At 44.3% G+C, this 15807-nt stretch overlaps 1 protein-coding gene across 1 annotated transcript in view; it reads left to right on the top strand.

Annotated features, from left to right (window-relative positions):
- Positions 1-15807, top strand: part of NOTCH2 (notch receptor 2) — a gene marked incomplete at its 5' end in the record, with an annotated part of 83128 nt that overhangs the window by 59939 nt on the left and 7382 nt on the right. The window contains 11 exons of the mRNA XM_083867469.1: positions 1641-1794; positions 2705-2889; positions 3730-3862; positions 5988-6233; positions 8186-8298; positions 8813-9342; positions 10077-10424; positions 10671-10813; positions 11596-11806; positions 12427-12523; positions 13020-13188. Coding sequence (XP_083723595.1) covers positions 1641-1794; positions 2705-2889; positions 3730-3862; positions 5988-6233; positions 8186-8298; positions 8813-9342; positions 10077-10424; positions 10671-10813; positions 11596-11806; positions 12427-12523; positions 13020-13188 — 2329 coding nt within the window. The remainder of the gene's footprint in view (positions 1-1640; positions 1795-2704; positions 2890-3729; positions 3863-5987; positions 6234-8185; positions 8299-8812; positions 9343-10076; positions 10425-10670; positions 10814-11595; positions 11807-12426; positions 12524-13019; positions 13189-15807) is intronic.

Genomic DNA, 15807 nt, shown 5'->3' with positions numbered 1-15807 from the left:
TAAATGGCTGGAAAACACTAAAATTTTGTGAGAATTTTGCAGGTCTCTTTCATGCCAACTTGTCTTTGTAAAGTAGTGAGTGTTGGAAAAAAGCATTTTAGTGGCAGTGGGGGAGGTGCTTTTTCAGAAGTATGTTGCTAGACATTAAATTGTCAGGTCTGCTTCTAGGTATTGCTAATGGAGGAAGTGAATGCAAAGTAATGAAGTGATAGAAAAAAGCAACCCCTCTGCTACCCTAATTATGCATTCTAGGCACACCACTTAAACCTCATTGGGAGAATTAGCATTGAAAGTGATCGTGAAGTACTGTGCAGTTCAGTAGTTCCTCTTCTGTTATGTTTGCTTTGTTTTTACTGGAGAAGAGGATTAATGTTCCTTTCCCCAGATTAAATGCTGTGCATTCTCAGAAAGTCTGCCTTATGTTCAGAGAAGCTTGATTGTAATGTATTATCCATTTTATACAAGGAACCAGAACTTTCTAAATTTATAAGTACTATTCAAAGCTGTATTGAGGAGATTTATAGATTACAGCTACACTGTAGTTCTTGTCTTAGTGGTAAACTGGCTTGACCTAATTAGCAAAGCTAAATAAGCAGCACAAAATCAGACAATGATTCATAAGTTTTAGAATTTGCATGTAAAACAGTCAACTACTCATTACAAATGCAGAAGCAAGAGGCTCGGTGTTTTTTCTTCTTCACGCTTAACTACATGTGATAAAACTTAATTCCAAGTTTCCTTTTGGTTGCCTGTGAAAGCACAGATTTATTTTTTTTTTTTACTTTAATCTTTGTCAGGAGACAGTTTGCATCTGAAAAGCAGAATCTTCTGCAATTGAAATTGCATTTTACAGCCAAAATTCAGTGCTACTCTCTTTAAAATCCTTACCCTTCCTCAAGTCAATCAATCAAATAGCTGTATTGAAATCAATCAAATAGCTGTATTAATTTGAAGATGAATTGCTTAAAAAGGAAATTATGGTTAGTGGCTGGTTTATATTACATCAGACAGTTATTTTGAGTCTTCACTTTCATATGATGATTTACTGAGTTTTAGACTTTGTTTTTATATGAGACATCAAGAAAAGCAATATACTTTAACCCATCTTCAGTTCATGAAACTATTGTGGGGTTCCAGTTGAATCTTGGAAGACACAAAAAGTCAGAGAGACCATACTGCAGCAAATGGGGCCAAAAGCAGGTATGGTGAGCTAATGATAGAAATAAAAAATGTAGATTAATACGTGGAACACATCTGTCATCCTCAAAAAGCAGTGAAGAGGGGTGAAGTAAGGGAGAATAGCTGGAAGCCTCCTGCTAATGGTGGAACTAGAAAGCTAGTCTGAGATAAAAACCAATTTTCTCAAACTAAGTCATCCGAAGATCCACCTTCAAGGTGAGGTGTGAGAATTTTGAAATGATGCTGCCATCTGGGGTTTATTCCTGTAAACACTTGCACTTTCCTAGGCATATAAAGAGACTGTCAGTAAAGTAACTGGCTTATGCTTGGGAAATGTCCTGCTCTTTCCAGTGCCATGGGGAACCAGTACTGCCGGTTCTTTCTTTGCATCTTGAACTTGTTCTCTGAGTGCTGTTTCTTCTGCATTTGCCACATTTTCATGTGGGTTTTTTCCTCTACAGTCACTCATGGATCTGTGCAGCAAGTCTCCCTGTAAGAACAAGGGGACATGTGTGCAGACTCTGGCCCAGACTCGGTGTGTGTGCCCACCCGGCTGGACGGGCGCCTACTGCGATGTGCCCAACATCTCATGCCAGACAGCAGCTTCACAGAGAGGTAAATCTGCATCCTCTGTGCTTTAGCTGAAAACATTTCCCCATGCCTCTCCTTCCCCCCTGCACCTGTGCACGTCACAGAGAGCTTTGCCTCTAGGTGGTTGACCATGGTCACTTCTCAAGTAAAAATACTCCGTGCAAGGGTGTGTTTGGGAGTCAAGGCCTTCTTGATTCTCCCCAACACAAAAATATCAGAAAGGAGGAATTAAATACCTTATGAGGTCTCGGGCTTTCAGTAGTACTGTTTCACATGGACTACCTTTTTGGAAACTGCATCAGCCCTTCATGCTAAACCCCAGGCAGGCCAGGTTTAAGACATGTTGTCCTTGTACGAAAAGGCATCCTGGAACTCAGGATAAGTATTTTTGCAGAGAATACTGATTACTAAGTGCACTATTTTGCCTTATAGGTTATACTATGGCCCCTCAAAGTAGTAATTTTCTACTTCAGATGATGTATATGTAAAAGATTTTGTTTTTAAGTGAATTTTGCAACATGGCTTGTAGGTCAGACAGACGGACAATCTGTCTTTTGTCCAGGAAATCCAGACAAGCAGCTTCAGCATCAAGCTCCCATGCTTTTAAGGGATATTCTAGGTACAAACACTGAACCTTTGTAGAGCGTCAGTAGTACTTCAGATACGTATTTACCAGCCAGTGCTAAAGTAATACAGCAGTACGAATACTTCGTGCCAGTGTTGAATCCAATGATCCAAAGAGGACAGAGCAGTAACTTCATTTGTAAGCCAGTTTTGGTTTTGATCCACTGTCATTTAAGGAGTAACTCTTCAATTTTAAAGTTGCAACTTTTCAATTTGTTGGGCTTACCCATGTCCATTCCTGTTTGAGCTACCAGCACCGGCAGCAAGCACGATTTCTGTTTTTGCTCACTTGATTTAACTTTGGTTTCAGGAGTCCCCGTGGACCAGCTGTGCCAGCACTCTGGTCACTGCCTCAACGTGGGGAGCACCCACCACTGCCAGTGCCAGGTGGGTTACACGGGCAGCTACTGCGAGGTGCAGCTGGATGAGTGTGACTCCAGCCCCTGCCAGAACGGAGCCACCTGCCGGGATCACCTGGGCGGATACCAGTGTGAGGTAACCCCGGGGATTTCCTGGGAAGAGGGATCAGTACTTAGGGCACAGTGATACAGAGAAATCAGGAGAAATCAGAAACACGTGCAAGTGGTAAAATACCTTCAAACAGGGGGTAAAAGGAGCCTGCACCTGGAAGGAATCTTTGATTTGGCTGTACAAAAACAGTGCTCCTGAGAGGTTTTAAAGACTGAATTAAGAGGTGTGATTGGAAGGAACTGTGGTTGATGAGCATTTGAACTCTTTGTGTCATTGGAGAGGGGAGGTTCTTATCTGGAAAGGCTTTTTGCCTGAGGTGTGGTTTATATTAAAATATTTGTAAAATGTATTCAAGGAATATTGTATTTTCCCTGTTGGATGGGCAAAGTATCCCTTGCCTCTCAGGGTGGGAAATGCTCTCCACTGCTTTCTGCTTCCTAATGCTGATGCAGAGAGTAGTGTTGGCCATGAGATTATTGTATATCAACCTCCCTAAGTTTTTCAGAATGGTAGGACGCCTTGGAAAAGCCCATGCCCAGAGGGAAAGGATGAGTTTTATGTGAACCTTAAGCCAAAACTACTAAGCCAATTTCAGTGCTAGAGGGTATGAGGATTTGATCTGCTCTGTTTTGCAGCAATCAAATCACTTGAATTCAAACTTGCAATGTTCTGTTATGTGTCACACAGTTGAGTTGTGTGCTTAAGCTGCTGGCTATGCAGCCCTTGAAATCACTTGCAGTTGTTCAGCTACAAAGGCAGTCCTAATCTGCCCCATTGAGGGCTCCTCTGCCTGTGTTAGCCTTTCTGAGATGTCTGCTAACCTATCTGTTAGAAGAGTGTTCACACTTATTTCTCTGCCGGCAGTGTGTGGCTGGGTACCAGGGTGTCAACTGCGAATATGAAGTGGATGAGTGCCAGTTCCAGCCCTGCCAGAACGGAGGGACATGCATTGACCTCGTCAATCACTTCAAGTGCTCCTGCCCACCAGGAACTCGGGGTAGGGAGCTCAGTCATTAAGTGAATGTTACAAGAGGGAATTTTCCTCTCTGGCTGCTGGTTTCACAGGCACAGTTTAAAGGGAATGCACTATGTTCTTTGAAGAATGTTCCCAAAGTACACTGGATCCCTTGAGATACATATTTTCTCTTTAAAAATAAATGCTGCTTTTTTTCCTCCCTTTTAATTTTTTTTTCTTTTAAAGGAATAGGTCGTGGCAGTGTCCCTTGGGAATGTATGGTCTGTCTTTGGCAATGTGGATGCATGAGATTGCTGTTAAGGTCTCTCCCAAACCTATCTGTTTTGATACCGTTAATCCAAGGTTTCTTTTTGGTTAAGGTGCTATGAAATTAATAGGAAATATTTTTAGTTCTTGCATAACTTCCAGTGTCCTTTACTTGCTTAATTTTTGCCCTTCGTTGCCCTCTATCTTGGAGTTTTTTGTGGGAGAGAAGTTGAGTGACTCTAGGCTACCTTAAATTATTTCAGCATAATCAAGCTCTTTTATTAAAAGCTCCTCAGGCAAAAAAAAAAAAAAAAAAAAAAAAAAAAAAAAAAAAAAAAAAAGAAAAAAAAAAAGTAGTCCACAGTTTATATCAGTAGTTTTCAGGAAGCATGATTCCACAGCCTGTTAGCCTGTTTATTGTTGTCAGGTTTCTTGAAACTTAGCCTTCTCTTTTATATCTATGATCTATGAACCTAGCTTATATCTTAGAAAATATTCACAATTTAACATTTTAACCCATCAATAAAAGTTTCATCACTTTGTTCTTTTTCTAAGTTTATTTCTCAAGTCAGTTAAAAAGTTTAAGTTGCTCTGAACTTTTTTTCTTTCTGAAGTGTGCCATCTCAATGTAGGTAGCTGTCAGATAGGACTAAATTATTGGTTGATAAAGTAAGTTTAAATGCTTATTATAAAAATTATAAAATAATATATTTGCCTCCTGCCCATGCATATCACCAGTTCATTCACTTTAGTGTGGCTCTCAGCACATCCCCCCACTCTGGATAAGTGTTTATTTCATTTGTAAATCATTGCACTACCAGTTCTTCATGTATTGTTCTTAATATTATTCTTCACTTGCAAAAAATGTGGAATAAAACAAATGCAGAAATAAACCTGCTTTTTATGTCTCTACACCCAAGAGTATATTTATGTACCAGTAAATTGCCAGAATTATTGTTGAATATTGCCAAAATACCATTGCCAGAATCTGTGTTCCACTAAATCCCCCACCATCTTTTGAGAGGTTCTGAGTGTACTGCTTTTAGTCCTTCAGTCTTCCTTTGTTGAGATTAATTACTTTTTGGATGTGACAGTTTCTTTGGTAAATGAAAGGAATTGGAGGAGACTTGATACAATTGTTTAGGATAGTAAAACTTAGCTTTTGTCCCTGGCCCAGTTTGTAATTAATACTGTGCTGATGGCAGTGTAATCATCCTCCATATTTAGGCGAAGGACTTTGCTTGCGCTGGTTGGAATTGCAGCAATAAACTTGCTCAGCTTCCCCTCTCTGCCCCCGTGTGCAGTGAAAGCAGAACCAGCACCAGACCTCATCCCTTGAAAGGTAGTCCTGCAGGAAGGAGAAGAGATTGCCCTGCCTGGCTGCTGGTGGGGGTTTGCTGTAGGTCCCCAGAAGCCAGACTGGAGGAATCAGTGTTTTATCACAGCTGCTTTTTTTGTTGTTTTGCTGTTGCTTGTTTTCATGCTGTTGCTATAAATGCTCTTTGCCCAGTTCCAGGGTAGCCTGGTGGCAGCTCGCAGCCTTTCGAGGACAGCACAGGACTCCCAGGCTCTGCTCAGTCTCAGGGCTAAATCAAGTGCATCTTTTTTGGGCTTGGTTTGGTTTTGTGTTTTTAATTATGCCCTTAAATTAAGTCAAGTATGAAAGCTGCCAAATACCAGGATGGCCCAGTGTTGAGGACAGCCTGGATGTAAAACACATGTACCCTAAAGTCTGCTCTGAAGCTGGCTGTCTGCAGAGGGTATGGAATGTATCGAGCTGGGATCTTTATCTGCTTATTTCAGGGACTGTGTGTGACATGGCCTTAAAACTTGATGAGCAGTGTAGGAAAGACAGCCCCGGCACTGTATTTCAAGCTCTCCCTCTCTCTTGCTTTGACAGGGCGCTTCTGTGAGGAGAATGTGGATGACTGCATCTTGGACTCTGGAGGTCCCCGCTGCTTCAACGGAGGGCAGTGCATTGACCAGATCGGGGGCTACAGCTGCCTCTGTCCCCAGGGCTTTGCAGGAGAGCGCTGTGAGGGGGACATCAACGAGTGCCTGTCCAACCCCTGCAACCCCCGGGGGAGCCTGGACTGTGTCCAGCTGACAAATGATTATAGATGCATCTGCCGCAGTGCTTTCACTGGTGAGTAGTCATAAACCTGCTTCCCATTTAATGGCAGTATCTTGAGAAATGGTAGTTCTGTCCCTTCCTGGCAGTGCTGTTATCCAGCCACTTCCCTTCACAAGGTCTGATTGTTTCCCTACAACATGTTTCAGTTTTTAGACCGGTCTTTCTTTTAAACCTTCTAAGAAATTTGGCTTCCAGAGCTGTCTCAGACAAAGGAATCTCCTGAGACACTTGGCTTCCAGGGGTTTTCTTTCCTTGTGGTACTTTTCCTGCCTTCATAATTTCACATTTCTAATATTGGAAGTGTAACAGTTCATGTGTCAGCTTACCTGTTGCTTTTCCTTTTGCAAAGCAGCCATATGCATTTTCTCTATAAATCAGTGTCATGGTATCATAATTAGCTTTTAGCCTCCTTTTCTACTCCTCGCTGCCTTTCCTCCTTACACTGGTGATGTGGTCAGGATGGAGAATTCTATGCGTAGACAGTCTGTACATTCCTAGCTTGGTGATCCTTCCACAATCCAACTTTGAATCACAACTTTGCAGGAATTTCACACTGTGCAGACTTATGTCTCACTCTCTCTAGATCTCCTCTTTGTTAGTATTGCTGCTATTCTGCTTTCTGCCTCCCACTGGGCTTAAGTTTGGTCTAATAGTCTCCAGATGTCTTAACTTTCAGCTTTCCATTTTCCATGTCAGTTTAACTTCTTATGCATTCAATTTTCCTCTGTTAAAACCTTTCACTTTCCCTTCTTACCAGTGACCTTTCCTGCATGCTTTATCAGCATTTTTTACTCCTATTTTTTCTTAGAATTTAAAGATGCTGTGCTTTTCCACTAAACTTGTGGGTTTCAGAAGCAAAGAAATCATAAAGATACACATTTGAAAAATACATGTAGTAATATTACTTAGCCTGCCAAAAGAAGTTTCCTGAAAGAGTGATGTTATGAGGGAAGTGGAGCTGGTGGGACACTGGGGCAGGCCATCAGATGGGTTTATTTTAAGCCTGTCTGTTAAGGTTGCTTTTATGAATTATACCTCATACCACTTCTGACCCTCATGGAAGAGTTGCTGGATCTTATGCTGTGGGAAGTGCAGGCCTGCTGCACCCCAGGAGGAGCAGGGAGAGCAGCCATGTCTCAGACATGAAGTCAGTCTGGAAGTGTTAGGCACAGAGAGGGAACATGCTTCCTCCTCTAGCTGTCTGTCTTCTGCACATTCTACACTGGCCCTTCTTCCTGGGAGGGGATGGGGTGGCTTTGCTGTGGTCTGTGACTGGTGGGATGCCAGGACTCTGTGGGCCATCCTGTCCTGTCTGCTCCTGTCTGCTAAGTCTTGGCTGCACATGTCTGGAGACTTCTATTAATGTTTGCCTAGGGGGTCCAAGTCATGCTTAGATCATCCCCAGCTTTTAGAAGTTTGGTGTCAGTTTGGCTCTGGGAGCTGCTGCAAAGCTGGTCAATGCAGTAAGATCCCTGTCTGGCTGATCAGTCTGAGGAGACTCTGCTTGCTTTTTCTGTTCACTTGTGGTACATGGTCCTGAGGGTTGTTCTTCATGTTACAATGTGATTTGTCCTCGGACTCATTGAGCATCTCCCAAAAAGTAAAGAAGTCTTAGGAACTCCCAAACCGGTGTGATACATCACTTTGAGCCTCTGTGCCTGGCTGACTTGGAGGTGACAGCAGCACATCCTTTCTTTGTGCATTGTTGTGTGTGTTCTTGAGGAGGCAGACACAGTCAGCTGTCTCCAAAAATGCCTTGTGGATTCTGGGGTTGTGCTTTCCCTTTCCACTGTTAGGGAGCTACATAGAGACGATGTGTTACCCAAAGAGATGCTCCCTCCAAAAAAGTCTCACTGGAGTGCTCAGCTCACTAGTTATTCACAGGAGTGTTTTGTGTTGTGATGGCTTTTTGGAGTGATCCCACAGACATTTCTCTGCTCTCCTTTCCCTGTGCTCCATCCCAGGCCGTCACTGTGAGAGTGTCATCGACGTGTGTCCCCGGAAGCCGTGCCAGAACGGCGGGACCTGCGCTGTGGCCAGCAACATGCCTGATGGCTTCATTTGCCAGTGTCCCCCGGTAAGCACCATGTCCTCACACTGCCCTGCCTGCCTCAGCCCCAGAGTCCTCTGCCTCTGTCTCACTGCTGCACTGCTAGTGAAGATTGGACACTCTTTAACCACATCCCTTGGTTTACCTTCTTAGCAGGGAAACGCAAGGCTTCCAGGTGCCCCAGGAGAGTGATGCTACCTGTTGCTACCCCAAACAAGTATGGTCTTTAAGTATCACAGCTGGCTTTTTTGTCTTAAACCTACCATTAAATTACAACGGGGTTTTTTTGCAGACCTGTGTTTTCTGTACTTGCTGCAAGATTCCCCTTGTTTGTGGCTCTTCTAGGCTGTTTTCGAGACTTAACAGATGATTATGATTTCCCAGTTTATCCATGAGGTTAGGTCGAGAAATTCCTGCAAGTGAGCGTAGAGGAAGTTACAGGGGAGAGAGGATTTGCACATGACACCTTGCCTCCAGCCCTCAGGGTATTGAAGAATAGGTTTGTGATACTGATTGTTTTGCCTTTTTTTCCACCCTGTAGGGTTATTCTGGAGCGAAATGTGAGTTCAGCAGCCACAGTACCTGTGGACAAGTGAAATGCAAGAAGGGGGAGCAGTGCATCCAAACGTCTTCTGGTCCACGGTGCTATTGCCCCAAGCTGTCTATGGGAGAGGAATGCCAGACAAACCTGGGCTGTGCCAGTGCCCCCTGCCAGAATGGGGGCAGCTGCCACCCTCATTCTCAGCCTCCTTACTATTACTGCCAGTGCCCTGTTCACACCCAAGGCAGCCACTGTGAGCAGCCTGTAACTTTCAGCCCAGAGCCCCGAGGGTGTCTGGATTCCCAGTGTGCAGAAAAAGCCAGGGATGGCTATTGTGATGAAGACTGTAACACCCATGCGTGCCAGTGGGATGGAGGCGACTGCTCCCTGAGAATGGAGGATCCTTGGGCCAACTGCTCCTCCTCCCTGCGCTGCTGGATGCTTTTCAATGGACAGTGTGACGAGTTCTGCAACACACCCGAGTGCCTATTTGACAACTTTGAGTGTCAGCAAAATAGCAGGACATGCAAGTAAGGCTCGATGCTGAGAACATTTTCTCTGTGTGACTAACATAAGCTCCTGACTGTTGCTCCCTTCTCTCCCATTGTTTCTCTTGCTGTCCTTGCTGAAAGCTTGGCACCCAGGGGTTTCTGCTGCTTTGTGTACTTCTCGTCTATTTTTGGAATTTGTGTGCTGTGCACCAAGTTAATAAACTGAATAATGGTAATGTGTTAACCTGCTTGATGGATGTGCCCTGCTTTCCCTGCAAGTGTAAATAGGAGACATTTCACCTTGTACTAGATTTAATAGTACTGCCTGCTATCCTGACTTTTGCTTCATACCAGCAATACCTGCATTTTAATCCCAGCTGTGTTTGTTGCCTCTGAATGAGTTTTTTAGCTTGTTTGTAATGGCACTTCTTTCTCTTCAGTTATTTGTGACAAATGCTACAGCTTTGCAGTGATGATTCTCCCTTGGTGAGGCAGGAGGTGTTAGATATCTTAGTAAACAGAACAAACAGTTCTCTTGTACTGTTACCAGAATTAAATAATGGGTTCTTGGGGTGTTCTGTGCTTCCTATTTTCACCCTCGCAGGCTGTGAGCTTATCCTGGGGATGTATTTCTTTTCCTGATACCCTGAATATGAGTGTTGTTTTACCTCAAATGATGCTGAAGACCGTAAGACCCGGGCCCCTAAAGTGCGGGTGTGCTGTGCAGAGCATGTCAGTGCTGCGTGCTGCCCATGAGCCTCTCCCTGCTGCAGGTATGACAAGTACTGTGCTGATCACTACGCGGACGGGCGCTGTGACCAGGGCTGCAACAGCGAGGAGTGCGGCTGGGATGGGCTGGACTGTGCCAGCGACAAAGCCGAGAAGCTGGCAGAGGGCACCCTGATCATCGTGGTGCTGATGCCTCCTGACGAGCTGCTGGGGGACGTCCGCAGCTTCCTGCGCACTCTGGGGACACTCCTGCACACCAATCTGAGGATTAAGCTGGACTCCCAGGGAAACCCCATGGTGTTCCCATACTATGGGGAGAAATTGGCAGCGCGGAGCCGTCGGTCGCTCGTGGTCATCCGCAAGCACAGAGAACTGGAGCAGGAGGTCATTGGGTGAGTGGATCGTGTGTCCCCTCTGGCCTTGTTGTGCTGGTAACTCTTGCTTGTGGTTGTGTGGGGCATTCTAGACTTTCTAGGGCTGTAGGCTGTTTTTTAAATGGCAAATTGTAGCGCTATTGCAACTGCCCAGTTCAGTGTTGGGGTAGAAAGATTAATGTAAAAGGCTGCTGCAGTTTAACCTACTGCTTTGGCAAAAGTTTCTGTTACTGACTTCTGTGCCCTCTTACTGTGTCTCTGCAGCACCAAGGTGTTCCTGGAGATTGACAACCGCCAGTGTGCAGAGGACTCAGAGCAATGCTTTCACAACACAGAAGCTGCTGCAGCTCTCTTAGCTGCTCAGGCCATCAAGGGCATGCTGCCCTATCCTTTTGTGTCTGTCCAAAGTGGGTAACTGCAGAGGAAAATTGCTTGTTGAGGGAGGCAGTCATCAAACTTGGGCTTGCAAAATACTCGGATTATTGATCATCATCTTGTGTCTCGCTGTTCAGTATGGTTTCTGGGAGGTGACCTGTTTGTCCCCAGTTATGGGAGTATGTTTGTGCAAAGTGCACAGAGGGGATATCTGGTTAGTAAGGCAAGACATTTAATTTAGAGCCCAGTCACTTTAATATTTGTTAAATCAGTGATCTCTCATGCTACAGCACTGCAGTGGTGATCTCTCCACTAAAAACAATCGTGTGCTTTAAGCCACAAATTCAGTGGAAAAGGTGCCATTTAAAGAGAAAGGCTGGAGGGCATTCCTCAGTCCAGTCTACCAGATCTTTTCTCCTCTGGCAATATGTAATCTCTTTGATTTCTGCTCCATCTCCCTCAGTCTGAGGCTCAGCTGCAGACCTGTTCTAGATTGACATTATTGCTTTTCGTGGTTGGGTCATGCTTGTATCTTCATGTACATCAGCTCTCTCTATGCCAAGTGAGGGTGGCTGGAGGAAGGAGCAAGATGTTTGGTTCAGCAGCCATACACTCTAAAAAGTACTTTGAGAAATCAGACCAGAGGAAGTCAAAAAGAAGTGATATGTACTTACAGCAGTCTCAGTGGAGCCTAAACTGTGTAGAGACAATATGCTCCCTGTGGGAAGGACTGTGCTGAGAAAAGCGAATCTCTAGGTTGAAGGCTGTTGTCTCCACTGTCTTAATCACACTGTGTTTTAACTGGAATTTTTAGGCGAGCCCTTGTTACCACCAAAGACCCAGCTGCTTTACCTGCTCGCTGTGGCAGCTTTGATCATCTTGCTAATCCTTCTCTTGGGTGTGATGATGGCGAAGCGCAAGCGCAAACACGGATCTCTGTGGCTGCCAGAGGGATTTATCCTGCGCAGGGATCCCAGTAACCATAAACGCAGAGAGCCCGTTGGGGAAGATGCTGTTGGACTCAAGTAAGTTTACATTTAGGCCACTGACATTCTGTTTATTAGTGGCTTGAGGATTTTGATAGTGTGGCTGAAATATGTTTCATCAAAGGCACTTAACTCCTTAGAGAAAGCTTTCTTTTAAGCTAGAACTTCCTAGGTTACTCCTCTAAATTTAAAAACATCTGATTTGGACAGAATAATTTTAATTAACTGTAATGTATAAAATGTCAGCAAGGAATCCGATCTCCTGGTTTTGTTTGGTTTTCTGACACTGAGCAGTATAGATCAGCACCCAGGCAACGTTTGCCTAATTTTCTCACAGAATAGGTGAGATGTTTTTAGGTTGATAGATGACAACAAACTTCTAATATCTCTAGCTCAATGCATCAAAAATGTGACTCAGAAGTAATGGAAAGTTTCAAAAGTTTTATGCAGTTTTGGCTTTCCACTGAATTAAACAACTTTGCAGTTGTAAGTGCATTTAATGCCACTGTTGGCTGCCTGAAGTTTGAAATTTCTTGGTTCCTCTGTTTGCACGCTACCAAATTTATAAGCATGCCTTTGTTAGTCTGTGCAGGATAGTGTAGGTAGCAGCAGTAGCACCTGCTCAGGCTGCAAAGTGATACGTTCTCCTTGTTTGTCAGAAATCTGTCAGTCCAGATACCAGAGGGTAACCTGGCTGACCCTGGGACAACTGAGCACTGGGCAGGTGATGGTGGACCTCAGCCAAAGAGAGCAAAGGTAAGGAGCTCCAAGACTTAAATACCATCTGAAACTACTAGTGAGACAACCACCTGCATTAACTTCCCTTGCTTAAAACCTCCCTTGGCCTAGGGATGGGTAATATATTATTAATGGTATCTGAGGAGCAAATTCTCAGGTTAACACTGCCAGCACAGGCTGGTGGAAGTCAGTGCTTTCTGTTTCAGTATCCCCTCCCTACAGCAGCAAAAGGGACAAGAAGGTTAATGCAATATCTTGCAGTTCAGGCCTGAAAATGTATGGTGAGAGTATGAAAGCTAAGAATGCCAAGCAGAAGTAAATGGAGACCACCGTTAGTTTAAAAGAAAACAAACCCCCTAAAACAACAAGAAAGCAAACAAAAAACCAGAATGCAACAAAAATCCCCACCCAAACCCTGAGAAACCCTACCAAAACTAAGAACACCCCAAGAACTTTGAGTGTCTTTGGCCACTTGATGGGTGTTTTGAAGCAACTGCTCATTTGCTGTGCTCAGGCTGAGGACCAGGCCCTGCTGCCAGAAGGGGACGAGCAGATTGACCAGCGCCAGTGGACACAGCAGCACCTGGAGGCAGCAGACGTCTGTGGGAGCACCTCCTTGGCCCTCACACCCCCTCAGGCTGATCAAGAAGTGGATGTTTTGGATGTCAATGTCAGAGGGCCAGGTCAGTACCTGCAGTGTCTGTGTGTCCTGCCAGCCAGCCACCAACCTTCCCTGTCTCCTGTGGCTGGGGCTGCTTATGTTACAAATTAAATGGAGTATGCAGGAACACCAGCAGGAATTTTATGGTGCTCAAGGAAAGCACAGTGTGCACTCCTGGGGAAAAAAAAAAAAGCTGGAAAGGTTAAACCATGGTCTGTAGCACATGGAATATCATGGAGCCAGGAGGAAAGGAGTTCACTTAGCAAGCACCTGTAGAATCTCATTTAAAACAGTGTATGCCTAAGCGATATTGTCAGAAATTTTGAATGCATTAATTGTGCTGGAAATAATCCCTAGTTTCTCCAGTTGGATCACTGCAGAGATCTCTGCCAGACTTTTCTAAGGACCAACTTTAGCAGATTTTGTACCTGAGAGGTCTGTTATCGGTTGAGGAAGCAAGGATGACCTTTTCCTGAGTAAGATGACTTTTTGGCAGACAGTTTACCCTGATTAGCAGTGTGTGAGATGTCTGTCCTGAACAGAGAAGGAATGCAGCAAGATTATTCATGAACTTTTTATTCTCTGATTTATATCTTCAGCTTGTGATGATCAAGTCACTGACAGTTCATAACAGAACTGTGGACTTCAAAGGTTTCTTTAACATGCAGGCAGGTTTGCTCTCTCTCAGTCCCAACTGACTAGCTGCCCTGGGAAACTTCTCCTGCTTTTTATGAGTGTAAATGTACACTTAGTTTTCATGTACTAAAGCTGTATAAGCTGGTAAGGGACTGGGTGGGTCATCTGGTAATAACTGATCTCTGGGTTCTGAGAGGAGAAAGTTGACCAAGAACTTTATTCTGGTTGGAAGAGCTGCAAACATGGCTCCTCTTTATATGCAGGGAGGTGATACTGATGATATTACTGCAATTCCTTTTTTTACTGCTTTTTGTGGGAATATTTCCACGCAATTTAAGGATGACTGGACTCATTCTCTCAGTTCCTTTCTATTGTCTTTTCTGCTCATTGACCCATTAGCTCTCTGAAATGCAATGGGAAGGAGGGATTTTTGTGTAACGAGTGTGAGAACATAAACCATCAGTTTCTGCCAAATTTAAGCTTTTCTTTATTTCCCCTGTTGAAACTTCTAGTTGTGTGACAGGCTAAAAGCTTTCCAAGTGCAGGCAGTAATGTTCTTAAGACTCCAGACTGCTTATTTTTATGTTTGCCCAAAGCTTTGTCCAACAACAGCAATGAAATAATACTGACTTGTGAGTTGTTTTCCTGCCATCCAGATAAAATTGTGAACCTTTCAGCAAGCTGCCCTGAGTTATTTCTCTCTGTGACATCAGGAGCAAGCAGCTGTCAGGGGCAGAAATAATTTTAAAAGTCTGAGAGATGTTGGAATAACAGGTTAGCAAGGAGGAGTAGGATTCTTCACAGTTAATGTGGATGTTTCTCTGCCCTGGCCACTCTCCCTTTTGCAGGCAGATGGAAATAAATGGGCCCTGCTGAGAGGTAGTTCCCGTCTGTCTCCAAGAAGTCTGAAAACTGGATGGTTCATACCCCAGTAATGCTTTGCTGCCCCTAATTAATTACAAAGGTTGTTCAGGCTGACTGACTTGAGTGCTGGGCTGGAGCCACCTGAAGCTGAGTTAGATCCTGGCTGCAGGTGCAGTTTAACAGTAGAGATCTCTTCTAGAGAGGGGAGAAACACCTCTGTACCAAGGCTATGTTCCCTCTCTTAACCCACCACCTTCTGCAGTCTCAAATTTAGGGAGATCCAAGAGCTCCAGTGTCCTTCAGAAGCATTGCCTAGAGATTCTTCCTGTGGGTTCCTTATATCCCAGCTTTCAGTACCTTGTGCCTCACCTGGGATAGCTGTCTGGTGAACTCCTGACTTTAATATCTCATCCTTCACCTTACATGTACTCAGGGGCTGTCCTACTGAAAGACAGCAAACAGAAGAGTTTTTATAAAATGCTGCCACCACCTTTGTCTCTCCATGCTATTCTTTTGCTGTGTCCTCTAGAGCAGTGGGAACATTCTTTTCACTGGAGCTATTGTGAGTGTGTAACCAGGGTAATGCAATTATAGGCATAACTGGTAACACCACCTACAATTAAAATTGATGAACTCTCCCTATTATACACCCCTCTTTTTTTCAGTTATTAAAACTTCAGTGGTTTAGACTGGAATTTTCCATGCTGGGTGTCTGCCTCCAGCTGGATGCTTTTGGGTTCTTTTCCAGCTCTTTGAGAGAATGAGCTGGAAAGAGGAAAAAAAGACATTGTGTCCACATCTTTTTTTTTGCTAGTAGTCCATCAGGCACTTAATTGTGACTGTCTAACTGGATGTGCTTTTGCTAGTCTCATAAAACCAACCATGTGTGGCCAACTTGCAAGGCTCTGAAAAGAGCTGCACGTACCTGAGAAACTTTGTGAAGAGTGGCAGCTAATTCTTGCAGGGATTTAATCCTGCGCTGTCCCTATGGAGAAGCTAGGCACAAACGCCAGGACAACTGCAGTGATTGAGCAAGCCAGACCTATCCTGTGAGTGGTTTTTCCCAGAGTTGTGGTGCTGGAGGAAAGGAAAGCTCCTTTCTGTGCTCTGTCTCTCTGCTCTTTGTGTTGTGGCAGTGTGG

This window comes from Zosterops lateralis (genome assembly GCF_965231275.1).
Source record: "Zosterops lateralis genome assembly, chromosome: 9".
Lineage (NCBI taxonomy): Eukaryota > Metazoa > Chordata > Aves > Passeriformes > Zosteropidae > Zosterops > Zosterops lateralis.
The sequence above is the reverse complement of the archived record's forward strand: the minus strand, read 5'-3'. Positions and strand labels throughout refer to the sequence as shown.